This window comes from Drosophila bipectinata, chromosome 2R (genome assembly GCF_030179905.1).
Source record: "Drosophila bipectinata strain 14024-0381.07 chromosome 2R, DbipHiC1v2, whole genome shotgun sequence".
Lineage (NCBI taxonomy): Eukaryota > Metazoa > Arthropoda > Insecta > Diptera > Drosophilidae > Drosophila > Drosophila bipectinata.
The window spans coordinates 16,997,727-17,022,392 of NC_091737.1; the positions used below are offsets into that span (position 1 = coordinate 16,997,727).

General features: G+C 45.2%; 5 protein-coding genes across 6 annotated transcripts in view; 4 read left to right on the forward strand and 1 right to left on the reverse strand.

Annotated features, from left to right (window-relative positions):
• Positions 1 to 17,017, forward strand: part of mspo (M-spondin) — a 39,235-nt gene extending 22,218 nt beyond the window's left edge. The window contains exons 2-6 of the mRNA XM_043210279.2: positions 4,491 to 4,891; positions 5,281 to 5,502; positions 8,309 to 8,577; positions 15,857 to 16,225; positions 16,304 to 17,017. Of these exons, the coding sequence (XP_043066214.1) occupies positions 4,491 to 4,891; positions 5,281 to 5,502; positions 8,309 to 8,577; positions 15,857 to 16,225; positions 16,304 to 16,322 (1,280 nt within the window). The 3' untranslated portion in view covers positions 16,323 to 17,017. The remainder of the gene's footprint in view (positions 1 to 4,490; positions 4,892 to 5,280; positions 5,503 to 8,308; positions 8,578 to 15,856; positions 16,226 to 16,303) is intronic.
• Positions 9,714 to 12,763, forward strand: LOC108121407 (fibrous sheath CABYR-binding protein). The gene is made up of 2 exons (XM_017235477.3): positions 9,714 to 9,830; positions 9,892 to 12,763. The coding sequence occupies exon 2, from the start codon at positions 10,037 to 10,039 to the stop codon at positions 12,761 to 12,763; it is 2,727 nt and encodes a 908-aa protein (XP_017090966.2). The 5' UTR covers positions 9,714 to 9,830; positions 9,892 to 10,036.
• LOC108121409 (submaxillary gland androgen-regulated protein 3A) lies at positions 13,043 to 13,464 on the forward strand. Its single transcript, XM_017235481.2, has one exon. The coding sequence runs from the start codon at positions 13,043 to 13,045 to the stop codon at positions 13,385 to 13,387; it is 345 nt and encodes a 114-aa protein (XP_017090970.1). The 3' UTR covers positions 13,388 to 13,464.
• A 158-nt stretch (positions 17,018 to 17,175) lies between the features above and the next one.
• Positions 17,176 to 20,197, reverse strand: Targ (Tarag). Of its 2 annotated transcripts, XM_017235478.3 has the most exons (7): positions 20,089 to 20,197; positions 19,574 to 20,028; positions 19,247 to 19,524; positions 18,846 to 19,182; positions 18,191 to 18,792; positions 17,645 to 18,137; positions 17,176 to 17,590 (listed from the first exon to the last, which is right to left on the reverse strand). In XM_017235478.3, exons 1-7 carry the CDS (start codon positions 20,109 to 20,111, stop codon positions 17,328 to 17,330), a joined length of 2,451 nt encoding a protein of 816 aa, XP_017090967.2. In that variant the 5' UTR covers positions 20,112 to 20,197; the 3' UTR covers positions 17,176 to 17,327. The 2 variants fall into 2 exon arrangements, with proteins under 2 accessions (XP_017090967.2, XP_070134620.1); XM_070278519.1 differs by lacking the exons at positions 19,574 to 20,028; positions 20,089 to 20,197 and having other exon boundaries at positions 19,243 to 19,384.
• A 1,509-nt stretch (positions 20,198 to 21,706) lies between these two features.
• On the forward strand, positions 21,707 to 23,013 carry LOC108121363 (uncharacterized). The gene has a single exon (XM_017235400.3). It carries the CDS (start codon positions 21,869 to 21,871, stop codon positions 22,724 to 22,726), a length of 858 nt encoding a protein of 285 aa, XP_017090889.2. The 5' UTR covers positions 21,707 to 21,868; the 3' UTR covers positions 22,727 to 23,013.
• The last annotated feature ends 1,653 nt before the right edge of the window (positions 23,014 to 24,666 follow it).

A 24,666-nucleotide genomic window follows, 5' to 3' on the forward strand; every position in this document is an offset into this window, starting at 1 on the left:
GGATATGGCGGCTAATTGGCAGCCAGCCATTCCCAAAAGAGAGGCACAAGTCATAAGGACCTTAAGGTCCTAGACAAATGACAGATGGACCGGTCAGATAACAGGACAACTAACTAAGCTAAGCAACCCTCATTTGTCACATGATTTTATAAACTGTTGTTGCTCTCCATTGTTGCTGTGTGTGCGGCTTGGACTGGTCTTTGGGGCAGGCCAACAGGCATCTTGTTAGCTTGTTATGTTTTTGGTCAATTTCGTTTGTAATCCCCTTTGAGCCTCACACAAACATTTGCCGGCTCATTGTGATGGCGTCAATAGAATGGAATTCGAGGCGCTTTCCGAGAGACTGGATGACTGACAAGGATAATGCCGAGCCGTTTGTTTGCCTACATAATTGGCCAGATGATGGCCGAGCACATCTTGGCCTAATCCCCACATGTAGCTGCACGCATTAATTAACACAAAGATAAAATCTAAGAGGCAGCCACAAGATGCAACTAAAAATCCTTCAACCCTGCAGCCATTCAAGTTAAAAGAGCCCAGCCACCCCGGAGTGGGCACTGAGTGGAATTTGGTATTCTGCGGTTTGGGGGGCGAGTCTCCGACTGGCAAATCTGCCACGTACTCAGTGTTGATGCTACTGCCTTAACGAAATCTAGGTTACCACATCACAGGCAACATCGAGTTGACATTTTATCGCAGAGTCTTCGTGACTGAAAATTCTGCTGGCAAATATGACAGAAATTACTATTAACATGCAATGGCAGTGGCAGTGGCTGTGGCACGCCCTCGCCTTCGCCTTCACAGTGGCAGTTGCAGTTGCAAGTCCCTCATTCCAGTTCCTTGAGTTTATTGAGCGCATGAAAATTTCAACATTTCAGTGCCATCCTTGCATACAACATATGCGGCGTATGCGTAATGTCATTCTGGGCGATGACTCTGGGTGGTCGGGTGCCCCGCCTCATTCCTGGATGTGTCTTAAGGCTGGATCTCCGACCTGACATGTGACATTGTCAGAGATTTGCCGTTGCCGCCGCTCCCCTTTGTTGTCCTGCTTTAAAAATTCATATATTACGCATACACCATGTGAGCCGGCTAAAATTAGGTAGAATGCAAATATTTATTTAGCGTGAAATGATATTCGTTAGCAGATGCGAGAGTGCTGGGCAAATACAATACATAACGTATACGCCAGGTGTGCGCGCTTCTATTATATTCCTGTCGAGTTCATTTTTTGGTTTTAATGTATTTATAGCGTGTCTGTCGGCGTTTCGGGCTTTGCGGGCTGGACTGACAAGCCAATTATATTTGACATACATAATTAAGTGCGCTGCGTGAGTAGAAAATCAAATAGTCCAGCTTCGGGGAAGGGGATGGGGCCGGTGGAAAATGAATTTTTAATTAGCATCCTTGGGGGGACATGGCTCTATACGGGTATATAGCTAATTTTATAGCCAATAAGCGGTTAGAGTTATTAATCCTTATTGCTGTTCTAATTAAAGTTTCTCATCAATCTCTAAAAGATATGTGTGTGCGTGGATTAATGGGTTCTGGTGATATGATATGTTATTCATTTCGTCCGCAGAATATTAAGCTTTGATGAATTTCAGCTTTCCGGGGATCAAGATTTAAGCATCCGGATACACATAACATGCCATCAAACGGCACACGTGCTGACACACTCATTGCCCTCGGTTTCTCCTGCCTCGTTCAGCTGCGTTAATCCTTCTTCTCCTGGCTTATTTATGTGTACTTTCTCCACCACATTTCCCAGTGTTTTTTCAGACCTGGTTTTTCAAGAGACAATGCCTGTGTCGGCGACTTAATGCCTCGGCTATTAAATTCAAATTTATTGCCTATAATTAAATTTTTTCGCGGCGGAAATCGCAGGAAATTGAGCATCCAAACGCAAACAAATGCGAGCCGAGTCGACTTTCGCCCGTAATTCATTTTTCGCGCCGAGCAAAAAACCTGACAAAAGTCAGGATATAGCCGGTCCATATGGGCGTACGTACATATGGCGAATGTGTGTCAGCTGTGCGTCATAAATTGAGTGAAATGTGTGTCATATTGGATGAATTTATATATTTGTTAATACCTGACTGGCTGCGAGCATATTTTTCTGGCAATTAAAGCGCCATAGGCCACGGGCGGGGCAAGTTCCCCCAGATCTGAGTCACAGTTTTGGCCAGCTGCCAGATTGCACTTTTTAGATATTAAATGTTTGGGTTTGTTGTGCCACCAAGGTTGCCGATTTTCAATTATGATATGAGAAAGTGCCCCACCATCTGCCCCCTCTTTTGCAAGCGCAATGTCTTTTCATTTCAATGCTAACTGAAATTTATGTGCCATACGTGGCATGCATTCATATTATGTGGCATCCTCACACACACACACACCCACACATACAGTAGGGGCTGTAATTTCCGGCAGCTTCGTGGCTGTTTTTGGCTTTTAATGTGCATAATTAAGCATTAATTACGCCCCCGCCATTCATCTGAGCAGCCCTGAAGGGGCGGGGCTATGGCCAAATTGGTATTTTTACAGCGAACATTTATCTGGGCGAATGGATTCCGTCCGGACCCCGGACGCCGGACTCCAGGGGCAGAGTGCGGTCGTTTAAGTGGCAACCACGGGGACCGCCTGACTGACCGCGGTCCCCGTAGCCTCCGGATCGGTAAACCATTTGCACAATTTAAGCATTTAATTGCAAATTTATTATGCTTATTCTGCGGCCATTTCGTAATTGATTGACCGATATTACTTCGCTTAATGTTTATGGGTTGTGTGATGTGTACTTTTTGTGGATTTGGCCATAAAAGGGAGAGTAAAGGTGAAGGCAGTGTGACTTGGTCTGATGACCTTCATCTACCATTGTCCAGGATTAAATATCCATTGAAAAGCAACTTAATTTTAAAACTACTCGGTTTGTTTAATTGATTTGATTGCATAATAAATTGGCTTAAGCAAGTACTACATGACACACTTTCCCAGAATCAATTTATTGGCCCTGACCACCCACTATTCAAGCAAAACCTGCTGAAAACCTTCCTCGAAAAGTTTGCTTTTTCCAATCCATTTTCGACAGCAGTGACCCAAGAGTACGCTACAAAACTTGTCAATTACACGGAGTGCCCTACTGATGGGCGAAAAAAAAAAACAAAAAGTATGCCAGTATATAAATAATATTTCATTTGACATAGTTTTGTTTGTTTTTTGTTGCTACTGAGGAGGAAAAGAAAATATCCACGGTTGCTGAAAGCCGGCGGCATTCACAAAAAAGCAAAAGCACAAAAGTTGAAAGGCAGCAATGTGCTTTGTAGTTTAGTCTTTCATTAGTCGTCATCGTCACGGCTTCTTGTCAAAAAGACCAAGTCTCCCTCGGCGCCATCTTCCCAATGCACTGCTACAAAAACTTGTAAATTAAAAATAAGTCCACACTATGGAGAGTGGAGATGGGAGAGAGTGGGAAAACTAATAAATAAGCTCATGGCACCAGCGGGCCATAAAAAGCAAAGCGGAAACGGAACCAAATGAAAAGCGCAAAAGAAATATCTCAAAATGAAAATGGCAAATGGAAGAAGACAAAAGCAAAAGCAGAGAAAAAGCAGGAAAAAAGCAAAGAGCAGAAGCAGCAGCGGCAGCCGAGGCTGAAGAAAAAGTGGCACAAGTGGCGTGTTGCAATGTTAATTGAAGACAAATAAGAGCCGACGGATGTTGGATGGTTGGTGGATGTTGCATGTTGGTGTTGAGGTTACTCGATGAGGCCGAGAGCCGGCGACTGCCAAAGAGGAGCATGCAAACAAAAAGCCGCAGCCACAACATCAAAGGCTACCCGACCACAAGATGGGGGCGGGGGTGGTGGTGTGGCAAATAGAGGTTGGTTCCCACGGATAGGGGTTTCATGGGGTGTGACAGTGTCTCCCAGAAATTACTTTCAGGCCAAACGCGAATTGGAGCACAGTAGTTTTAAATTACTTGCGGTTCTGGGACAAAAAAAAGGAGAAAATAGAACAAATTTAAGACTTTATAGGCTATGAGCTATGAAAATATACCCCATCCCAATGCACAAGATTAATTAAAATTCTCCAACACATATAAGTAAACATATTAAACACCCATCCAATAACCGCAATAAAACCCCGATTCCTGACACTTTTTCCACCATTCTCCTCTCCAATTATTGTCACTCTTTACATACGATTAAGTATTCTCCCCAATTCCCTGCTCGGATTTCCCATAGCAACCATTTGGCGCACAACTCTTGCCGAACGATGTTCGCGCTTTAATTCGCCGCACGCCGCACACCACGGCGTATACGTAATCTGCCACTTAAGTTGACACAATTCCGAACCGAAAATCTTTCGTGGGCGACAACGAGCTGCTAAATTGCAAATATTTGCAAATTTTCAGCCATGCTTTTTCTGTTCTGTTTTCTTTAAAGCTCATTAAATTTTAATGACCTCTTATCCACCTCCCACTTTCGCCCGCAGGTCGCACCCACAATGCCAACTATGCACTCTACCACATCGGGCAGCCGGCGACGGCGGCCGTCAAACAGTTTGCGGAGACGGGTCGCACAGATCTCCTGGACAGCAATGTCGGAGAGCAGCAGCAGCAGCAGATGCAGGCCCAGGCACAGGCCCAGATCCAGATGCCGAGGCAGTCGGGCAAATCCCCGTTAGGTGCAACTGCCAGGACTGCCACAGCCCCCAACGAGCGGAGCAGCAACAGTGAGAGGAGCGTTTTTGACGAGTTCAGCATGCCGGCCATCCAAATGGGTGCCGGGCGCAGCGAGGCGAAAGTGTTTGTCGACAGCAATCACAGTCTGGTCTCGCTAATGACACGCATTGTTCCCTCGCCGGATTGGTTCATAGGCGTTGATTCGTTCGAGGTGAGAGCTCCAGTCCAAAAAAATCGAAAATGGTTTTAAATCGGTGCCCATATAGTGGCCCGAAAGTGGTTTATGAAATGGATTTAAACTTTAATGCCAAATTTAACTTCTAAAAAAAATTAAGCCATTAATTTCAATTCAAAGTCGAGAAAAAAAATCCTCAGACCATAGTTTTTTATGATTTATGGAGTGATTATATTGTCAATTATCAATTTTCTGTCTATTGATGTTTTTTAATTAACAGAACCAATTTCATACACCATTAAATATAATTAAAAGCAGTTTATTGCAGACTACTTTTTATAATTGAATAGACTGTAGTATTATCTATGATACTATCAATTTTAAAACCACTTGTAAGTAACCTCTTTAATCTTCTTATCCTTTAGCTCTGCGTGGGTGGCTCCTGGATCGATACCGTCACAGTTGAACTGGATCCTTTGGATGCGGGCACCGACAATGGCTTCACCTTCACGGCGCCCAACTGGCCGACAGCTCCGCAGGGTGTCATCTATCGGATCACCTCCCGTTATCCGGCCCATCCGGCGGGTAGTTTTTATTATCCGAAGAGCAAGCGGCTGCCGCCCATCGCCACGTTTCAGTTCATCAAGGTAAGAGGATTCCGAGGGCTGTCTTCTGCCCCTCATGGTCCTTGTAGTCCTGCATGCAGTGGCCAAAAAACGAAAAGGTTAAACAAGTTAATTAACAGCAAATTAGCAGTTAAAATGCCTTTTCCCCTTCAACAGTGGGGCAGCCCTAATGACTTTTTCCAAAAACCAAAAAAAATTCCAAGCGAAAAAATCAAAGTGCTAATGAGCCATTAGCATTACAATGGCGTCAACAGGATCCACCACACACACATACACAGACGCCATGCAAACATGTGTAATGGCTGTGCGTGTTTCGCGTACAAGTGTGTGTGTGTGAGCTGGAAGGGGGGTGCGTGTGGAGGCGTGGCGTATTCCCGAGGCTGCGTGTTACGGCGTATACGTTAATGCGCTTTATAAATCAGTCGAGTTTCCCGTCCTGGTTCCAGGATCCCGAGCAAAAAAAAACCAACGAAAAACGAAATGGCCCGCAGAAAAAAGTACATACCGGAAATAATGCTAATTACCATATAATTATTTCCATGGAAATTGAGAAGGGGGATAGTCGGGTTGTTTAAATAATTTCAGGGAATTAAAAAAATGTGTTAAAAGGATATGTAAACAAAGTGAAAAAGTTTTTAAATAAAATAAAGTATAAAACTACTTAAATTTCTATGAGAAACAGTCCCATCTTTGGATGACAAAGAAATCCTTAACAGAAAAACGCTTTACTTGGCATCGAAAGAAACATGTCCTGCATTATCCTTACTGCCAATGTTTTCAAGCGATGCGATAAACATTATTCTGCACTCCTTAATAAATGCCAATCCATTAGGCCCGCCTGCCTGCCCTTCCAGACACAAAACGACGACGTGAACCATTCCGTTCGTGCAACAAAGAACCCTCAAGAACAGCAACAGGGGCAGGCAGCCTGGGCCGTAAAAACGCCCCAAAAGAGCAAGACTCCGGGCCAGGGAAGTGACAGGGAAAGCGACTATATAGGACTGTTGGAATTTGAGCATTGTAATTATATTGCTGGACATCCAAGACTTTCAGAAAGTGGCGCACTTTCGGCTACAATGCCTTGGGTCGCTCATCAAAATTGCTTTTATGTGTGTGGCCGAAGGAAGCGCACATAAAATTTATGCCCAGGGTTTTATCCTGCCCAGTCCCCACAACGCCCCACCTCCCAGCCAGATGTTTCGACTACGTTTGCATAGTTTATTTCATGGCAACAGTTTATATGTAAAGGGAGTGGACCGCCCACACAACGAGAGACCACTGTACGTGCGGTCATTATTCTTTATTTGTTGGTGGTGTGGCGGCGTATGTGTCTGCTTTTGTTGCTGCAACTCGTATTATTGTAACGCCTTTTTGACACTTCTAATTTTAGTTTTATTTTCTAGGCTTTTCCAAGGGGGCGTGTGAAGGCTCCAGCCCCTTTTAGGCATACTTTTTCTAAGGGTCCTTTAGTTACCAGAAGGAGTTGGACCAAGTCTTTAATATTAAAGTATAAAAGTTACAAGATTTCTTCAAACAATTTGTATATTTTATTTAATTTTGGTTCCTAATCATATTTCTATCCTTTGGGCAATCAAATGTCTGTCCTGTAGAGACCTCAAAAGTCTGCCTTTTCATTATTTTCGAAAAACAAGACCCCGGAGCTGGCAAGGACTTTTGTCTGGGCCAGCCCCCTTTTGTTTATGGGCAAGCGAATGGAAAGTTATTTACTTATATGCGTTATTTTATGGCCAACACATGTCCCAGGACCTAGTGTAATTATGTGTTGATTTGCTTCCCTCGAAGCCAGTCTAGTTGGGGGTAGTTTTTCGCCTGGAGGGAAGGCATTAAATTCTTAAATTGTGAAAGGCCTCAGCCCTAAAATTGCTGGAATATTTGTATGTCATTTAGTGAATGGCCAAAATGGTAAAATGGTAAAAGGCACGTAATCTCGGCAGCCAGGAATGCTGAGGGTTTTCGCTCGCTGTCTGGGTAATCCACAAGGAATTTCACAGTTTTTCTACTCAGTATCTGTGTCTGTGCCGGTGTCTGTCTGTGTGTACGCTGGATTATTGTGTATTTTAATGCCACAAAAGCAACACGCGGCTCTGCACACTTTTTTTTTTGTCTTTTGGCTTTGTTTTTCATTGTGGTTGTTGGCGCCTCTGTCGACGCATTTGCAGAATGTGTTGGTAGATAGGTAGGTAGGTAGGTAGCAAAAGGTAGACCAAGATAAGCCCGGCCAAAAGCAGAGGGGCCAACAATAACAATGCGTATTGTGTATAGAAAATGACAGCGGCCCAAACAAATAAATTAAAATGCGCGACAGCGCACCAAACAAACTTTTCCACACCCTTGATATGTCACCGAGAAATGGTCGGGCATATTGGTTGTGACATCAAGTTTAAGTGAATTTTCATAGAGAAGCAACAGTAACTTAATTTAGAAAGAATTTGTATTAAAACTAGAAACTTTTCCAAGTATTTCTTCCCAGAATTCCCCATGTTCCAAACACAATTCCTTGGCGTCTTAGCCAAATCTCTTGGCTGATTTTAATGCCATTGGCATGCGAGGCCATTTCCCAGCACGGCTGTTGCACCCCTGTGGCTGTGTCAATATTTGCCACAAATTGAAATTAGCAGCGCGTTAAGAGCACCTGTAGTCCCCAGTCCTTGGGCGTCCGCTCGCCCGCTCGCCACGGCTGGCAGCCACATTCCGCATCTCGTATACAGTGTTGCCAATGCCGGGCACATAATCCCCGTAAATTAATATGCTGCACATGTGTCTGGAGCACGGGACTAACATTCCGCCATTCCGTTGTCCTTTCCAGCTGAAGGAGTACGAGCTGAGCGAGGTGTTTAACATTGCCGAGGACGATCGCAAGTACGAAACGGTCCAGACCCAGACCCATCTCGATGCGGAGCACAATCACGTGGAGATGAACAACGAGCTGTCCGCCAGTATTGAACGGGAGCGACAAACGGAGCAGCAGCAGCAACTGCAACAACAACAGCAACAGCAGCAGCAGCAGAAAAAGTTGCAATTCGACGACGAGAAGCAGCGCATTCGCTCCCAGCTGTTGGCCAAAATGAATCCCATGTAAGTGTCGTAAAAGTGTGCTATATATTGGTAATAAAAGCAGGTGAAAGCCAAGGTGAATGAAATAAAGTTTCGAGGCAGAAGTAAGGCTCTTAGCAATAGTGTAGCAATAGTATTATTATCGTTAAACAGTCCACGGTCAATGTTGTAAGACTTTAAAGAATCGATAGCATGTACATACAAATTCCAAATTAAATGAGAACCTTATCTAAAAGCTATCTATTGTCAGCAGGTAATGACTAATAAAAATGATATAGATTATTCTATTAATACCCAAGAAAAAGCCCCAAAATTAAAGTGACTTCGTCGTGTATACTGTGCGTATACGCAATCTGCCAAGAAGTGCAGAAAGACACTTCAATTGGCCCTATTTAACATATGCGTAAAGTGCTTTCCCCTAACTCAAGACCCAGAACTACTTTCAACACCCTGTCCGCATAAGCAACGTGCCTCGGGCCTTGGAAAAACAAGTAAGTGGGTGACTGGGCGGGTAGCTGGATGGGTGGTAAGAAAACAGCTTTCTGGCACACTTCAAAGCACATTACACCACTTTCGGACGGTTGCAGGGGCGACCGAAAGAACTAAAGAGCTGAACTGAAGAACTGAAGGAGCAGTGTCCTGAGTGGCACGTACCTGGGTAATGCTGCATCTTTAAAAAGGCGGCCTGCTCCGAACTCCGAACGAGCAAACTACTATAACTAATCCCTGCTAACAGTTCCAGTTTCCCCAACGCCGTCCTCATCCATATCCGCATCCACATCTGAGCGCCACCACGTTGTCTGTTTTCGTGCCACTTTTGGCCGGGTCTGCTGGAGTGGATTTTGGCACCATTGGCACTGCTAACCTGCATATTTAATGACATCCTCCCACCAGCCCGGGACGTGTTCGAGTGCCAAGAGCCTGCCAGTCTTCTGCGCCTTTTTGCTGGCACTCGGACAAGATTGGAAGGATGGGAACGTACATCTGCGATATATTCCACATTCTGAAGACGAAAAACAAAGGCCATAGCCCCCGGAGATAGACCGTGCCAAAAAAAATGCCCCCTCGTAGTAATTACTATCTTATCGAATGCGCTGTCGCGGGTGGCCTATAAAAGTAGAGAAATGGCCGGCAATCGAGTAAAGAGTCAAGTGCCAGCAACATGTCCGGAATCCCGCCAGCAACATTCACGGTAATCGCCGCTTCAGCCTCCAACAATCAGCGACGTCTAAACAAGGAGAACCAGAAAAGGCAGCCACAGTCCAAGTCCAACAGTAAGCGGATAACCGAGGCGGGAAACATTTTGTCAAAACATAAGCTTTTAAAATTTTACAGAGACACCACAAGAACAACAACTGGCGACGGGGTCGGGGTCGAAGACAAATAGTTGCCACATTGCTTAGATATAGTAACTATCTTATCTGTACCAAGGACTTAAAGCATAAAAATATATTTCCAATGACATAAACACCGAGTATAAATGGGCCAAACAAAGCATTTCAGCTTTCAGTTAATTGCAGAACGACAGCCGGACGGAATAATCGACGAACCGATCGACAAAATGAAAACGACCATCGTGGAGGAGTCGAGTGTAAATGAAACGATAGAAACGATAGCAACCAGCAGTGGCACGCGTCTGCAGGAAACCATTGAAATCACCAATATCGAGGGCTCACCGATCCCCAAGCAACGCCATCAGCACCACCATCACCGCCACCACCATCATCACCAGGAGAACGTGGAATTAGTAGAGGAGGTCATACTAGTGGAAAATGATCAGACGTCGCGTAAACAGCATCACCGCCACCACCGCCAGGAGAATGTCGAGGTGGTGGCCAGTGAGGAGGTGATTCTGGTGGAGAGCGATCCCAAGACACGAAAACACCATCGCCACCACCACAAGCAAAAGGGCTCACCACCGCCGCCCCTGCCGGAGACCTCGCCGCCATTCCTCACCCCCACCGAGGAGGAGACTTTCAGCGCGGTTTGGGAACCGCAGGCCTTCTGGAATCAGCCCAGTTCCAGTCCCTCTACAGACCTAGACCTAGACACCACTTCAACTTCCGATGAGTTCTCCACTGTGGTCTGGCAAACGGAGACTCAGGAGACCACCTACAAGGCCAGCCAGAAAAACGTAACAGTGGTGCAAGAGGAAATCGTGGTTAAGGATGTGGATCCTCCAGCCTATGCGCCGCCGCAACTTCAAGTCCAGACCGGATTCTTCCCAGCATCACAGCAACCCCCACTGTCCCCCATTGCCGAAGTGGTACAAACCGAAATAGTCTCCGAATCAGTGGCTACTTCTCCCGTTATAGAGCCGTCCATAAATGTCACCATCACGGAGACTGTGAAAGTTACTCCGTTGGTTAAAATTATACATGAACCGGATGACATTCCTCCACCCGGATTTGTGGCCAGACTTGTGGAGAATATTGAAGGAGCTGCTGCCTTGAATTCTTCTCAGGCCCCGCTACCCAAAGGATTCTTCGCACGGACAGGATTCACGGAAACTATTGTGGAGGACATTCAAGTCGAAGCTCAGCCTCCAATTCAAGACAGTGTTGAAGTAATCACAGACCTTGATTCTCCATTCTTGCTGCCGGAAAATGGTTTCGGTTCAGAGGAAACAGTGGTGGAAGTGGAAACGGATATGGATTCCCCTTTTCTTCTGCCATCTAATGGTTTTGAATCCGAGCCAGAGATCGTGGAGGAAAAAATAGAAGTCATACAAGTAGATCCTGTGGTTCAGATCCCAGCTCCATCTTCTGTTCCTGTGGAAGGTGTTGTAGAGTCGATAGTGGAGAGCATAGAAGTCGCCACAGTGGAAGACGATCCTCCTTATCAGCTGCCAGTTGAAAACGTAACTCAGCCAGGACAAGTAGAATCCATAGTAGAGAGTATAGAAGTCACCAGTGAAGTGGAAATTCCGCTGCGATCATCATTCCAAAACGATTTTCCGCGTCGGTCAGGATTTGTAGAATCGATCGTAGAGAACATTGAAGAAGTCAAGGTGGAAGAAATAGTGATTCCAGAAGCCACTATTTCCATAAGCCAACCAGGTTTGGTGGAAACCATAGTTGAGAATATCGAAGAGACCACAGAAATTCAGGCTCCACCTCTTCCGGTTAGCCTACCTCCTCAATCCGGGTTTGTAGAAACTATTGTGGAAAACATAGAAGTTACAGAAGCTAATCCACCCATCCAACCGCCACTGCCTCTAAATATTCCCTCCCAAACTGGCTTTGTAGAAACCATAGTTGAGCAAATCGAAGTTCCCGAATCCCCTGAATCGGTTGTGGAGGAAATTGAAATAAGAACAACGTCCGCTGTGGCTCCAGTCACTACGGGCTTTCTTCCCCGATCCAGTTTGGTGCAAGAACTTGTGGTGGAGTCTCTGGAAGTTACACCCACTCCGTCGCCTCCTCCAGAACCATTTCCCTATCAGGCGCGCACCATTCTCCGGGAGAGTCTAATCGAAGCTGATCCGTATGTGGAGGTGGAGGAACTCACTCCATACTACACGGCCCCACAAAGTCCCACCGTGGAGGCGGAAAGCCTGAGCGAAGCCGAGGCTTATGTGGAAATTATAGAAGTTACCCCCACTAATTCACCACCTCGCAGGCCCTCAGTCGAAGTGGGTATTGTGCCGAGACCAAGTTTAGCGGAAACGGCCATATTTGTGGAATCAGTGGAAACCACTCCCACCTCCTCACCTCCTCAAAGCCCGCCGCTGAAGCTGAAAATACCGCCACCAAAGCCGCCGCTATCTGAAGTCATAATAGAGTCTGTGGAAGTAACGCCTGTGCCGGAATTACCTGCCACCGTTTCTCCTCCGAAGCCACTTAATAACTTTATTCTCACCGATCTGGTTATAGATGGTGTGGAGAATCAAGGTCCCTCGGTCGAAATAGTGGAGAGGGAAATCATTGTAGAGGGTTCCCGAAACGGAACCCAGTCAGAGTCCATTGTTATGACCGAGGAAATTATCCAACAACCGCCCACTCCAGCGGAAATCATTTTGGTGGGCGAAGTTTCCGACCAAAACACGGACAAGGCGGGCAAGCGATACTCCTTGAGTGCTGCACTGGCCGGAGAAACTAATCTTACCCAAGAGACACCCAAGGATATGCCGGGACTCGAGAAGCGGGACTTGCCAGTTGACCCGCCCAAGAAGAGGTGCTGCCCTTGCAGGTGCACCATAGCCTAAGCCCCAGGGATCCCCCTGCCAATGAATCACAGTCCATCCATATCACAAAGACATCCAACATTTATCATTTAGGTAGAAGCTCTTATCGCTATCTGGCTGGAAGGGTAAGCTCCTTAGCCTTGGCCTATCGCATATCTAATCAGCGGAAGCCGAAGCCCCCGAAAAAATAAAAAATCACAGTAATTGATATCTAATTACCAGAAAGATAAGGGCCGAGACTCAAGAAAGCAAAGTGCTGGCCACTCCAGTCAGTCAGTTGAAAGCTAGCAATCGATCAAGATGCCACCACCTCCAGGACGCGGCTATGGATACGGACCTCCTCGCCCGGGACCGGGCTACGGGCCGCCGCCCCCTCGTCAAGGACCCGCCGTGAATGTGGGCATCAACATTGGCGGACCACCGCGACCTCCCCCGATGGCTGTGGGCGTCGGCTTCGCCCCACCACCTGTTGTGATAGCTCCCCCACCGCCTCCTGCTGTGGTCATTGGCGCACCGCCGCCGCCGGCCGTTGTGATCGGAGCTCCGCCGCCACCGCGACCCACTGTGGTGGTGGGCGCACAGGCTCCAATGGCCACAGTTTATGCCCAACCGACCGGAGAGGTGCTCTGTTGCACGATTCTTTGATTTTGGCATTTCGGAAATCTGTAACGCGTGTGCTCAAGTGTTATTCCTTATAATATTATACCCATATCCTACATTTACACTCATATGTCTTCTATTTGTAAAATAAAATAATTTATTCCCTATGGACTTTTTTGAAGGCTCTGCCATGTGATTTTGTGCATTCAACAATTAAAAAGACATTAAATTAAACATCACGCATAATTTATGCATTATTCTTAACTTTATTATGGTTTTTGTTTCATGAACAAGCCATATGAATTTTAAACAATAGAAAATTCATTGCCATTTATCAGTTATGCGGCGAAAGCTAATTGAATCATACTTTGCTGTTGATATTTAATTTTAAAAGCCAATTTGCTTTCGAATTGATGAACAATTTTCCCGTCACATGCTCGGGTTGAGTCATAATTCATAATTATAGGGAAATGATACTTTGCGTGAAGCTTTTCTAAAACCTAGTAGCGCTAGGAAACCTAGATCCATCAATTGTCATGGCTAAGACCATGTTGATGGAATTTGTCCAAAATGTCAAAATTATTAGTCACTTTTTAGCCAATATTTTAATCATTTTGCATCCGATTGCAAAAAGGAGCACCATTAATGAATCATGCCTTCAAGCACCTCTAATCTGCATAAAAATATTAAAAATGTGAGGAAAATAAATTTTTATCGATTTTTGTCAAAAATCACGATGTTACCCCTTAAAAAATTAGCGAAAAATGGGTCAAAATTTTTGTTGCTAGGTTTAAATTGAAAATTATAGTACTCAAAGATACAAGTTTGGGAAGGAATACCATTTCAGGATCTGGCAAGTATTAGCAAAGTTATGGATATTTTTCTTTAAAAAAAAGTGAAAAAAATCGAAAATCGGTTGTATTTTTTTTATGGCCAAAAATGTTATCTTTTGAGATACCTTTTAGTAAATATTTCAACTATTTCCCAACCGATTTAAAAGCGGAATACCATTTATAGTTCAGTGCTTTAATCTCATTCGATCTACATAAAATTATCTTTAAAATCAATTAATAAAATTTTGGACAAATTTTTGGCCAAATTCATGATGTTACCCCTTGAAAAATTTCGAAAATCGGGTAAAATTTTAGTTTGCCAGATTTTAATGGAAAATGTTACTACTGAAAAATACAAGATTGGGAAGGTATTACATTGGATAATCTGATAAGTATTTCTTAAGTTATGGCTATTTCCCTGAAATAAATCATGAGAAGAGAAATGGAAGTGTTTGAGGACCTTTTTTTCAAAAGTTAATCAAATAAGTTAGGCTTTAAAATGTAATCTCCTGTTTAATTTAACAAAAAAATGGATTTAGTGTACGTTTGCTCTTTAACCTGAAGCCAGACGAGTTTAAAACAATAGTGTCTACGCCTGACAGATATTCACCAATTGTCAGTTCAATTATGCAGAGAAAGCTAACTGAATTACAACATTAATCATATTTTGCTTTTGCTTTTCAATTTGGAAAAGCAATTTGCTGTCGACTTGATGAACAATTTTCCCGTCACATGTCCGAGAGTCGAGACTGGAGGGGACTGAGCCAATTTTTACCAATTTCGGTTCATTTTTTTCGTTGGGTGCTGGGGAAATGCAAATTGCTCGTGAAACAACATTTACTTAATACGTTTTGATGTGCTCATCTAATGGTAATTGCCGTGAACATGATCGAAGTAAATTGTCGCTAATAACTTCCACGTTCCCGGGTAAGGAGCGAACAAATTCAGAAACTCAAATAAGCAGAGGAAAAGGTATGCGAGCCGAAAAAAAATGTTGTATGTAATTTCAATTTGGGAATTTTCTTCATTATATTCGTCGGGCCCATGGCACTGGCTGGCGTCTCTCCTTCCAGGGTCTTTCAATATTTTCTTTTTGTTTCTTTTTTTTTTTGCCAATTTATTTTTGCACACTCTTGCGCCTGCTCCACGTCTGCCTTTTGATTTTTTATTATTATTTGCGCGATTTTGCACGCGGCATACGCGCGACGACGGCATGTGTATGCAAATAAACGAAAAACTGCAGGAAACAAAACACGGAAGTTGCCCAGGAAGGATGGCAGGAAGGCAGGAAGACAGGAAGGAAGGAAGCCAGGCACCGCCACGGCCAAACTTTCGGGGATTGTGGTTCTCGCGTGGGGAGGTCCTGACTGTTTCTGCCGGGCTCTGCCTCGAAAGAGCTCTGAATTTCAGGCACGAAGCCTGGCAGTGAAAAGGGCAAAATTTAAATTGAAATTTTTCCGAGTTGATGTGCTGAAATAACAAACGTGAACACACACCTTCATCAGAGGGGCATGAGGCATATGGCTAACGGGTCGTATGGGTAATGTGGCAGAGCCTACTGGAGTTTAGCAAGTTAAGCCACTCAAGCAAATGGGGGGAATAGGTTTATAACTTCTAGGATTGTTTCTTTTTTTAGCCATGTTTTTGAAAATATACTTACCTTGCCACATTTCAATTACAGCTACAACAGCAACAATAGCGTTGTGCCCAAGAACGACAAGCATGCCATCATGCAGAGCATCGCCAGCAGCTATCGACGTGCCACAGATGCCGGCCACATCAATGCCACGCAGTTGCAACAATCGCAGGTCATCACAGGCGGTGGTGCGGCACGCCGACGGGGCTCGCAGCAGAGGCGCCGCGACTGCCGGGTGAGCCACTGGTCGGAGTGGACGGCCTGCAGCAAGAGCTGCGGCATCGGGGAGATGCATCGCTACCGCAAGGTCATCAAGCACGGCAAGCGAGGCGGCCGGCCGTGTCCGGCGCTCCAACAGTCAAAGTGGTGCGGCACCGAGCGCAACTGTCACGGGTCGCAGACCTATTTTAATTGGTGAGCAGACAGGCCATGAGGCACCGAAAAAGAAATCTATAATGTATTTCCGATTCCCTATCGTCCTCTCGATTTCAGGTCCGATTCCGACACATGAACGAGCCACTCGGCGGCGGCCCAGGCGATATAAATATAATTTTAATTTAAGGCGTAAGAATTGCTTTTTCTGTGTGAACAAGAAAGACCATAGCAAGGCCATGCGGTGGTGGATCACTCCCGCCTCCCGACGAGGTTTTAATTTAAATTTAGATTACCATACGAGATTGATTTTAAAGCAGCCGGCACAGCAAATGCAGAGACATCAATGGAAAAAGTGAATTAAATTATCGACGACGACGATGGGGGAAGACTACTGACAATATTTAAAAACAAAATGGATTAGACAGAGAACCGGATTGGAAGCTGATTATGTTCTTAGTTTATTGTAATTGTTTGTTCATTTTATTTTCAACATTTGTTTGCTTTAGCTCTAATGAATATGTAAAAAATCATTCATGATAAAATATGAAAAATGTGGAGGAAGCCAGAATTAACATTGAACATTGAACAGTAGACGTACAAAGTTTAGAAGCAAATCAAAGTAAAGCCAGAAGCGTGAACATTTGCATAACCAAACAAGGAAAATGGTCGGAAGGACATCCAAAACCGGAACGCCATAAAAACCAAATACAACACACTGTGTGGAACTGTGTGTAGTTCAGCAACTAAGCTAATATTAGATGTAAACTAAGCTAACTAATAACTTTAAATGGATTGCAATAAAAGTCAACCCCAAAAAAAAATATAAATAAATCTCCAACAACCCCATTTTATTGCCAGATAATTGATACCTTTGTTGTCTTATAAGAGTGGATAGACCGTCAAGATCTAGTCCCTTATCCTTTATGTAATATAAAAGCATTTATTCAGACCTTTTAATGATAGCATTAGCCGGAAAATAACCAATAAAATAGTTATTCCATCTGTATATGTATTAAATAAAAAATACAAGACATACATAAGTCATTTGTAAAATAAAACACAGTAGAAACCGTAGAAAGAGGTATTCCAACAAAACACAAAATCCAGTCCATAGAGCCGCCACGTCCCCAAGACCCCACAATCATTTCGCACCTTTTTTCCGTTTCCGAGCTTTGACCAACGATGGCAGGAGGAGCTTAAGGCTTCCGGAGACGATAAGGCACACTCCCGCAAAGGCAAAGGGCACCACATAGTCCTTCGTGATGCTTACCATCATGCCGCTAATGGTGGTGCCCATGAATACGCCCAGTCCCATAGCCAGAGCGGTGATGCCGAAGGCATTCGTAAGCTTCGACAGCCCCAGATACCTTACGTAGATCAGAGCCCGCAGCGTGGAGTAGACGGCTGCAGGACGAAATATTTGTGTAGGAAATGAAAGTGATATCCAAGTCTACCCACCTGGCGCCACGCCATAGCACAGTCCGTAGAATATCTGGAACCACACCAAGTCCGTGCCGTAGAAGGCGCTACCCAGGACGACTAGTCCTCCAAAAGCCAGCCCGCCGCCGCAAACAAGCGTGTCCAGCTCGCGTTTCTTGTAGGCTATAAAGCCGCACACAATTCTCACCGCGAAGTTGGAGAGTCCAATGGCCGGCGTTATGAAATAGGCGTACTCCTTGCTGATGGTTACCCGGGCCTTGGAGTAGACAAAGGGTATGTTCATGCCCATGGGGAAGAGAAAGGCGGAGGCCACCAGCACCCGGAACTCGAACTGCTTCAGCAGATGGAAGTCAAACAGTCGAAACAGGGCCTTCACGAACATGTTATCCATGCAGGACCGTTTCTTTGGTTGATGGCGGTAGTCTAACGTATGTCGACTTGCCGCAGCGCTCTTCTTGCCCGGATCGTCCGATTTTTGAATATGATGGATGGCATAGTTGGCTTGCTTGGTCTAAACATAAGCTACATATAAAAACTATTAAAAATGACGACTTATCAACCCACACTTCTGGTGTTTCCTATCAAATAGATGTCCTTGCCATCAACGTTCTCCTTGCTGTGAGGCTCGTCATAGTCGGCAGGGCCCGTGTAAAAGAGATCCTCCCGCTGCATTGGAGTAGGTTTTATGATTAGAGTTTTCTCCTCGAAGCTGTGGGGCTCTGAATCTTTTTTCTTGACCCGGCAGCAGGAGCAGCACTTGGCACACCTCCGCTTCTTTGGCGGCTCGTAAACACTCATTAGACTGCGCGTCTTGCTGTACGAGGACTCCTTGGAGAAACGCATAAAGTCCTGGACGTAAAAATTGCCGTAGTACTCCTCAGAACTGGATTCGTCCACCTCGCGATTGTACACACCCACTGGGGTGGGAGGCACTTCGACGTAGGCAATGGACATGAACAGAATGAGTAAGAGGAAGCCCACCTGCATCCGGAGCACGTTTCGCCATCCAATAATGGGGAGAAGGTAATTAGTGAGGAAGGCGAAGATAAATATCCCCGCTCCTGCGCCGCTGCACGAGAAGCCATTGGCGATCGGTCGGTATCGTTCGAAGTAGTAGCCCACAATCAGCTGGGAGCTCACCCAGATCATGCTCAGGGTACAGCCACCTGGGGAGGGGATTCAATTATTCGTGGAATGAGGTAGAACATGGCTTACCCACCAACGGCACTATAGAGCGCAACCAGGAGAACGGCGCTATTTACAAAGCTAGCCGCCATAATGGTCATGGCGGAGGCAAGAACTCCGAAAATGGCCACCGGCCGAAATCCAAAACGGTTTATGAGGGCACTGGCTATAGCTCCGAAGGTAAAGTACGAACCGATCTGGACACTGGCCACAAGCACAGCCTCCGAAATTGGAATCCCGAACTCCTTGCTTATTTCCGGTAGCAGGATGCCAATGGAGAAGATGATGCCGTCGACGATTACTTGGGAGAAAAAGCTGAGCACCATGATCCACCAGCCGAAGCCACCGTCCGGCGGTATAATCATGTAGATCTGAATTAGTATAAAGATCGGTGTTAGGGGTCAGCGGCTTGGCATTGCGGCACCACTCACTTACAAAACCCATTCCCTTTCCTAGCACAGTCCCGTCACTTCTGTGGGATCTGAAACCTTCTTCTGCACCGAGTCCACCGTCCGAGAAGCGAAACGAATCAGTGGTTGCCACATCATCAGATGGTGCCCCAATGATCCAATCAGTATTTCGGGATCTTCTCTCTGAGGCTGGGAAGGTACGATTGAATGTGGGAACTACGCGCACGGTGTCGGATTTGGCTTTGCCCTCGTTCTCTAATAAGGATTCCTCGGAGTCATCAAAACGCGGCACCAGCGGAGCTCCTGCGAGAAACTTTTCAAGTTCTGATCCACCTGAAGCTTCATAACTTACGCTTTTTATAGTACTTCTTTGTTTTGGTAATTAGGGGCTCCTCCTTGTCATAGACGTCCCAGCCACTGGAGCTTAACTTGGAATCCACTCCATACTTAAGGACCTTCTCCCTAGACTGGAAACGCAGCGTCGACTCCGGCTCCAAATCGCTGTCATTCGTACCTGTAGCTTCATTAACTTTTCTGGAGTCAGGTTGATTCCCCTCAAGGAGCACGTGAGGAATGTGTAAGTTCGTGTGTTTGAGGGCCTCCTCACGGTACGAGGACATAACCACCGACCCCGACGTGAGGGACGCAATTCTGCTCCTGGTCTCGCCTGGGTCCGTTGACGAAGGATCCGTAGCGAAGGACCCACCGGCCGTTTGGGGCAGAACGCTAGACGAGCTTTGACTCTTGCGGATCATGAGGTTGCCACCATCATTCGATCCTGGACTGGATAACAAACTATTCGGCCAACTGCAAGGGAGTGGGAAAAATTAAAGTAAAGGTCTCCCCCATTCATATCCGAACACTCACCTCCGCCTACGATTTCTGTTCATTTTCCGACTCTGACATCTCTCGCAAATCTCTCTGCGTTGCAGGCTACGTGTCTGGCAAGGATATGAGAAATGGGTATCCCAGGGATCCGGGGGATTCAGTGCTACTGTCGCCAGACATTAGCTACCAAAAAGCTGCCCCGGCTGCCAGGATGCGCCAGTCTGCCAGGCACACGTGACAGTCAGACAGACGGGTGGACAGGCAGCCGAATAGTATCCATTTGGGGGAACGAGGGACTACCAAGTCCGTAAGCAATCCGCTTTTTCCATCTCAATTCCAGAGTCCAACCCGCTCCCGGACCTTGTTTATTTTGGAGCGAGGGGAAAATTGCATCAGTGCAATTTCATTGATTGCAAGTAAATGAAATCATTCCTCAGTGCATTTAAGCTTTAAGGGCAGTCTGTCTGTAGCTTCATTGGCGGGAAGGGTCCAGGGCTAAATGGCCAGGATGGCAGGGAAAGTGAAGCTGCCGTTGAGTTTCATCCTTTATGGAATAGACCCTCCGAAAAAGTTGAAAACCAAGTCGGCCCCGCTTCAAAAGTTCGCTCGCTCAATGAATAACAAACAAAATGCAGTAATTAATTAGCGAACAAGCCCATGACCGGCTTCCACTTGAACTTTTGCCCCCGCCCCCAGGTCCTAGCGAACTGCGATTGCAGCGGCTACTCTTTCCCCCTTGGGGTTTTTTTTTGCAGCGAACAACTCTATCCGGAAATTGTTTTTTCAAAAGGTTCACTCGTACGTGCTGGTTTTTTACGGGGGGACCGCGATGCTTTTTTTAGACCTGGCCTGGAAGAACGCCTTGAAATCGAAACGGCCGAAGAGATTGCGCTGCCAAATTGTTAACAGCAATTGACCCAATTTTATGGGAGCCCTCATGCATGGCCACTCACCGGATGAAGGCCTCGCGGGGTCCGGAGGTGTGGATCCAATGAAAATATCGGCGTAAAAGCGAAAACTGCCCGGAGAGCAGCATCCCACCCGGCGTATACTTATTCTAGTGGATTTCTCTTGTTTGGTTTTTTGTTCCTTCGGTTGAGGGAGTTGTACACAGTTTTTTGTTCTGTTTCTTATTTTTTACTGTTATTGTTTGCTCGGTTCCGTTTTGTCGTTTTGCTGGCTGCGCTCTGTTTGCATTTAACTTGCAAACAATCCGGCCAAAAGGCCTGACCCCCTTGGGAAGACTGTGTGAAGACTGGCGTGTCTATTTTTCTTTATTATTTTTGTTTTTTTTTTATTTTACGCCAGCAAACAGTCCTCGCAATTAACTTCGCTGGTATAAACAAGGAAAACCCATTTGGTCGAAGGTCTGGCATGGATTTCGATACCAGAGGAATGTATTTTTTGGAAGTCAGTAGAATAGCAGAAGAGGGGTGCCTTCTTTTTTCGTTCGGAATTTGTAAAAAAATATTACAGAGGGCCTTGGTTTAAATGGTTTTTTTAAGGTTTCTTTGGTTAAAACTTAAAAGTTTAAAAACCGTTTCATTTTAGCCTTTCTAAGTAGAAAAATATTTTTTATTAGCCCTTTAAAAAGTAGGCTATTAATTTCTATCCTATCAAGTTGGCTTCGATTTCAAACTCCACTCTCTGCCAGTAGCTTGGCCTGGTGAAACGTGGCAGAGCGCCACAACACATCTAGACATTCGACAGGACGGATCAAAATTTTTAGTTCTCTTTTCGGTACACTAGCACCAATCCAAACAAATTCTATTCCAATCATTTTGGTTTAGTTTGTTAGTTTTGGTCGAAGACACTCGGAATGTTCCTAGCCAAGAGCAGCTCAACAGCCCTGCGGCCGAAGCTATTCAGCGGGGCGGTAAGTATGCTGAGGATCAGCCAGCGGCTGGAGAGCAAGTGTCCAACCCCCGAGGGGGAAAAGAACAAATGCTTCAAGTTCAGGGGGGACATCTGTACTGCGGATAAAAAGCCCCAGAACACTGACTGTGCGCCGCCGGTTCCGCCCAAGCCCAAGTACTACAAGCAGCTCGATCCGTGCAAGTCGGACAAGGAGCTAGCCGTACAGCACCCCAAGTACCTGGGTGTCTACCCCCGATGCAAGATACCCTATCATCCGGAGCCGTGGTGCACGGACCCTTGCCTCCTTGAGGTGCGCATGGACCCCCTTTACTACAAGCCCAGCGCCGCCCTGGACAAGAAGTATGAGTGCTACTGGGTAGAGTGCTTTCAGCGGCGGCCAAAGCGCTGTTGCCGCCGCGTTCCACCGGAGCGCTCCTACCGGGTGATATACAACAAGTGCGACCACAGGACCCAAAAGAAGCAATGCTTTATGGTCGATCCCATGCCGTGCAAGCAGGACGCTCAATACACCAGCTGCCCCAAGTTTGTGATGTGTAACTGCCCCCTCGCCAACCAGCGCGTCGATTGCCTGGGTCCACCCAAGCTGCGACCCCGGTGCCGTCGACCCCCAACCCAGTACCCCTGCTTCTCCGAGTGTCAGCACGAGGAGCTGTCCAAGCCGCGTCCGGTGGAGTGCCGTTGCCTAGAGGTGCCTTCCACGTGCGAACTCTACAGGTATATGAAGAGAACTCGCCATCGCCGCGGACCCTGTGACCCCATAGACAAGGGCTACGACCCCTGCGACCCCTCTACCCACTAAACCCAGGATAATGGATAATGGATGACGTTTGGATTTGGTAGCGACTGAATTGAATACCGTACTCCTAATCTCCCTTCTCTATACCGGATCCGACCTGATCGATGTCATTAAAACTATTTAGGCCGCTTTCCGTTGTTTCCCAGGAGAGCTGGACTCCTGCTTAGGTTTCTGGATACTAAATTTTAGTGACTAACGAAAGTCCAAGGCACAGGACTTTTAGTATTTTACATACTGATGAGTGAACAATAATTGTATGAACCTTCTTATTAAACGGCTATAGTTTTCAACTTCATGTTTCTTATTTATTGGTGGTATGATTGGGCGATTGGGGGTAGTATGTGGGAAATGGTTAAATGATTGAAAATAATTTAATAAAATCCAATACTTTAAGTATAATAATACCGACTTTTATTTTATAAGATACAACAAATCAGTATCTCAAAAATGTATTATAACCCACATTGATTATATGCCAATATTTGAAGAAATATATTGGATTTTCTTGAGTAATTGAGCCTTTTGTAAGTCGCGGTTACTTCCAGAAGTATTCTGGAAGATTACTTCTTTTTGACCAAAAAATCCCAATGAAGCTTTAAAACAGAGGTCGGCACGGCCCTATCTCGGGGGCATGATACAATTATATAAGGTAGTCCATTCGTTGACTTAACTGCATTATTTTTATTTTAACATAGTAAGCGTTGAATAGTGCGAGTGAAACGGCTATACAGTACTTTGATTAACCCTTACATGGAGCATGGGGCTAAAAGTTTTTCTTAGTTATGACAAGAGTTGTAGTATTTATAATTTTATTTTTATAAGTTTAGAGTTTGACATTATTCTTTGTTTTTGTTTTTGGATGGCCAATCTTTTGTTTAAGTTCTTAATTCTAAAGTGTATGCGTATCTTAAAATAAAATTTTTTTATGTTTACACTTATATCTACATGCTCAGCGGCGTTTAACAATGTGTTTTTTAAATTTGTAGTTATATGAAATGTGTCCTTAACAATATGTAAAAATATGAGTTCAAGTTGTTTTATTTTGTTTTTAAATGTCGATGAAGGCTTCATCAGCCCTCCACGCGAAACCTCATCTACATATGAAAACGTCGCAAATTTGAGAGCTCTCAATAAAGGTACAGCCCAAAGACTGCTCCCACAAAGCTCTTTTTTCAATGCACTTTGGAACATGCACAAACTTTACGCCTAGCACGTTCTTGCGACAATAATAGCAAAAAGTCATTTTTTTCTTGGCCACTTAAGGGTTAAAGTTATGAAAACAAAATCACCTTTCAGTTTGACAGTTTGAAATTAAGTGAGCAAACCCGAACGATATGTCAGTGGAATGGACTACCTTATATCAGTGATCGGCACCCCAATACATTGATATGATTTTACCGCATTAGTGTTAGTAACGTATAGCAGAAAGTAGGCTGTGAGCAGAGAACGGCACGGGTGACACTTTTCGACACCCTATGCATACCCATAAAAATTTGTGTGCGAGTACCACTCGCCACACAAAACAAAAAAGGCAAGAACGACACACACAATTTTTGGATGAGTACAAAGTGTCTATTGCCTTTCTTGCACTCATGATTTTGTGCCTATTGCCTTTCTTCCACCCATGATTTTGTGCCTATGTGTCTTGAGACGCAAAACACCCGAGTGTTTTTCGGTCGCTTGTTCGGATCATACCAACCACCCTAAAAAAAGGGGAAAGATTTTGTCCTTCTCCTTTTCTTTCCTTTCTGTCCTTTTCTAACTACCTAAGCGTCTAGACTTCGTGAACGGGTTCCTAGAACCCTTTCCTACGATCGTTTTATGATCTTTTTTTGTGCCGTTCTTCCACCCATCCGTTTTTTGTTTGTGCCTGCGATCCACCCATCCGTTTTTTGTTTGTGCCTGCGATCCACCCATAAGAAACTTACTGGGTAAAAAAAAGG

What these genes read in the sequence shown, in the direction of transcription:
- LOC108121407 (XM_017235477.3), top strand. Translation starts at nt 10,037, where the DNA reads ATGGGCCAAACAAAGCATTTCAGCTTTCAGTTAATTGCAGAACGACAG.
- LOC108121409 (XM_017235481.2), top strand. Translation starts at nt 13,043, where the DNA reads ATGCCACCACCTCCAGGACGCGGCTATGGATACGGACCTCCTCGCCCG.
- Targ (XM_017235478.3), bottom strand. Translation starts at nt 20,111, where the DNA reads ATGAACAGAAATCGTAGGCGGAG. An exon ending in AACAGAAATCGTAGGCGGAG is followed by an intron (nt 20,029 to 20,088) that starts GTGAGTGTTCGG and finishes ACTCCCTTGCAG; the next exon opens with TTGGCCGAATAGTTTGTTAT. An exon ending in AAAGAAGTACTATAAAAAGC is followed by an intron (nt 19,525 to 19,573) that starts GTAAGTTATGAA and finishes AGTTTCTCGCAG; the next exon opens with GAGCTCCGCTGGTGCCGCGT.
- LOC108121363 (XM_017235400.3), top strand. Translation starts at nt 21,869, where the DNA reads ATGTTCCTAGCCAAGAGCAGCTCAACAGCCCTGCGGCCGAAGCTATTC.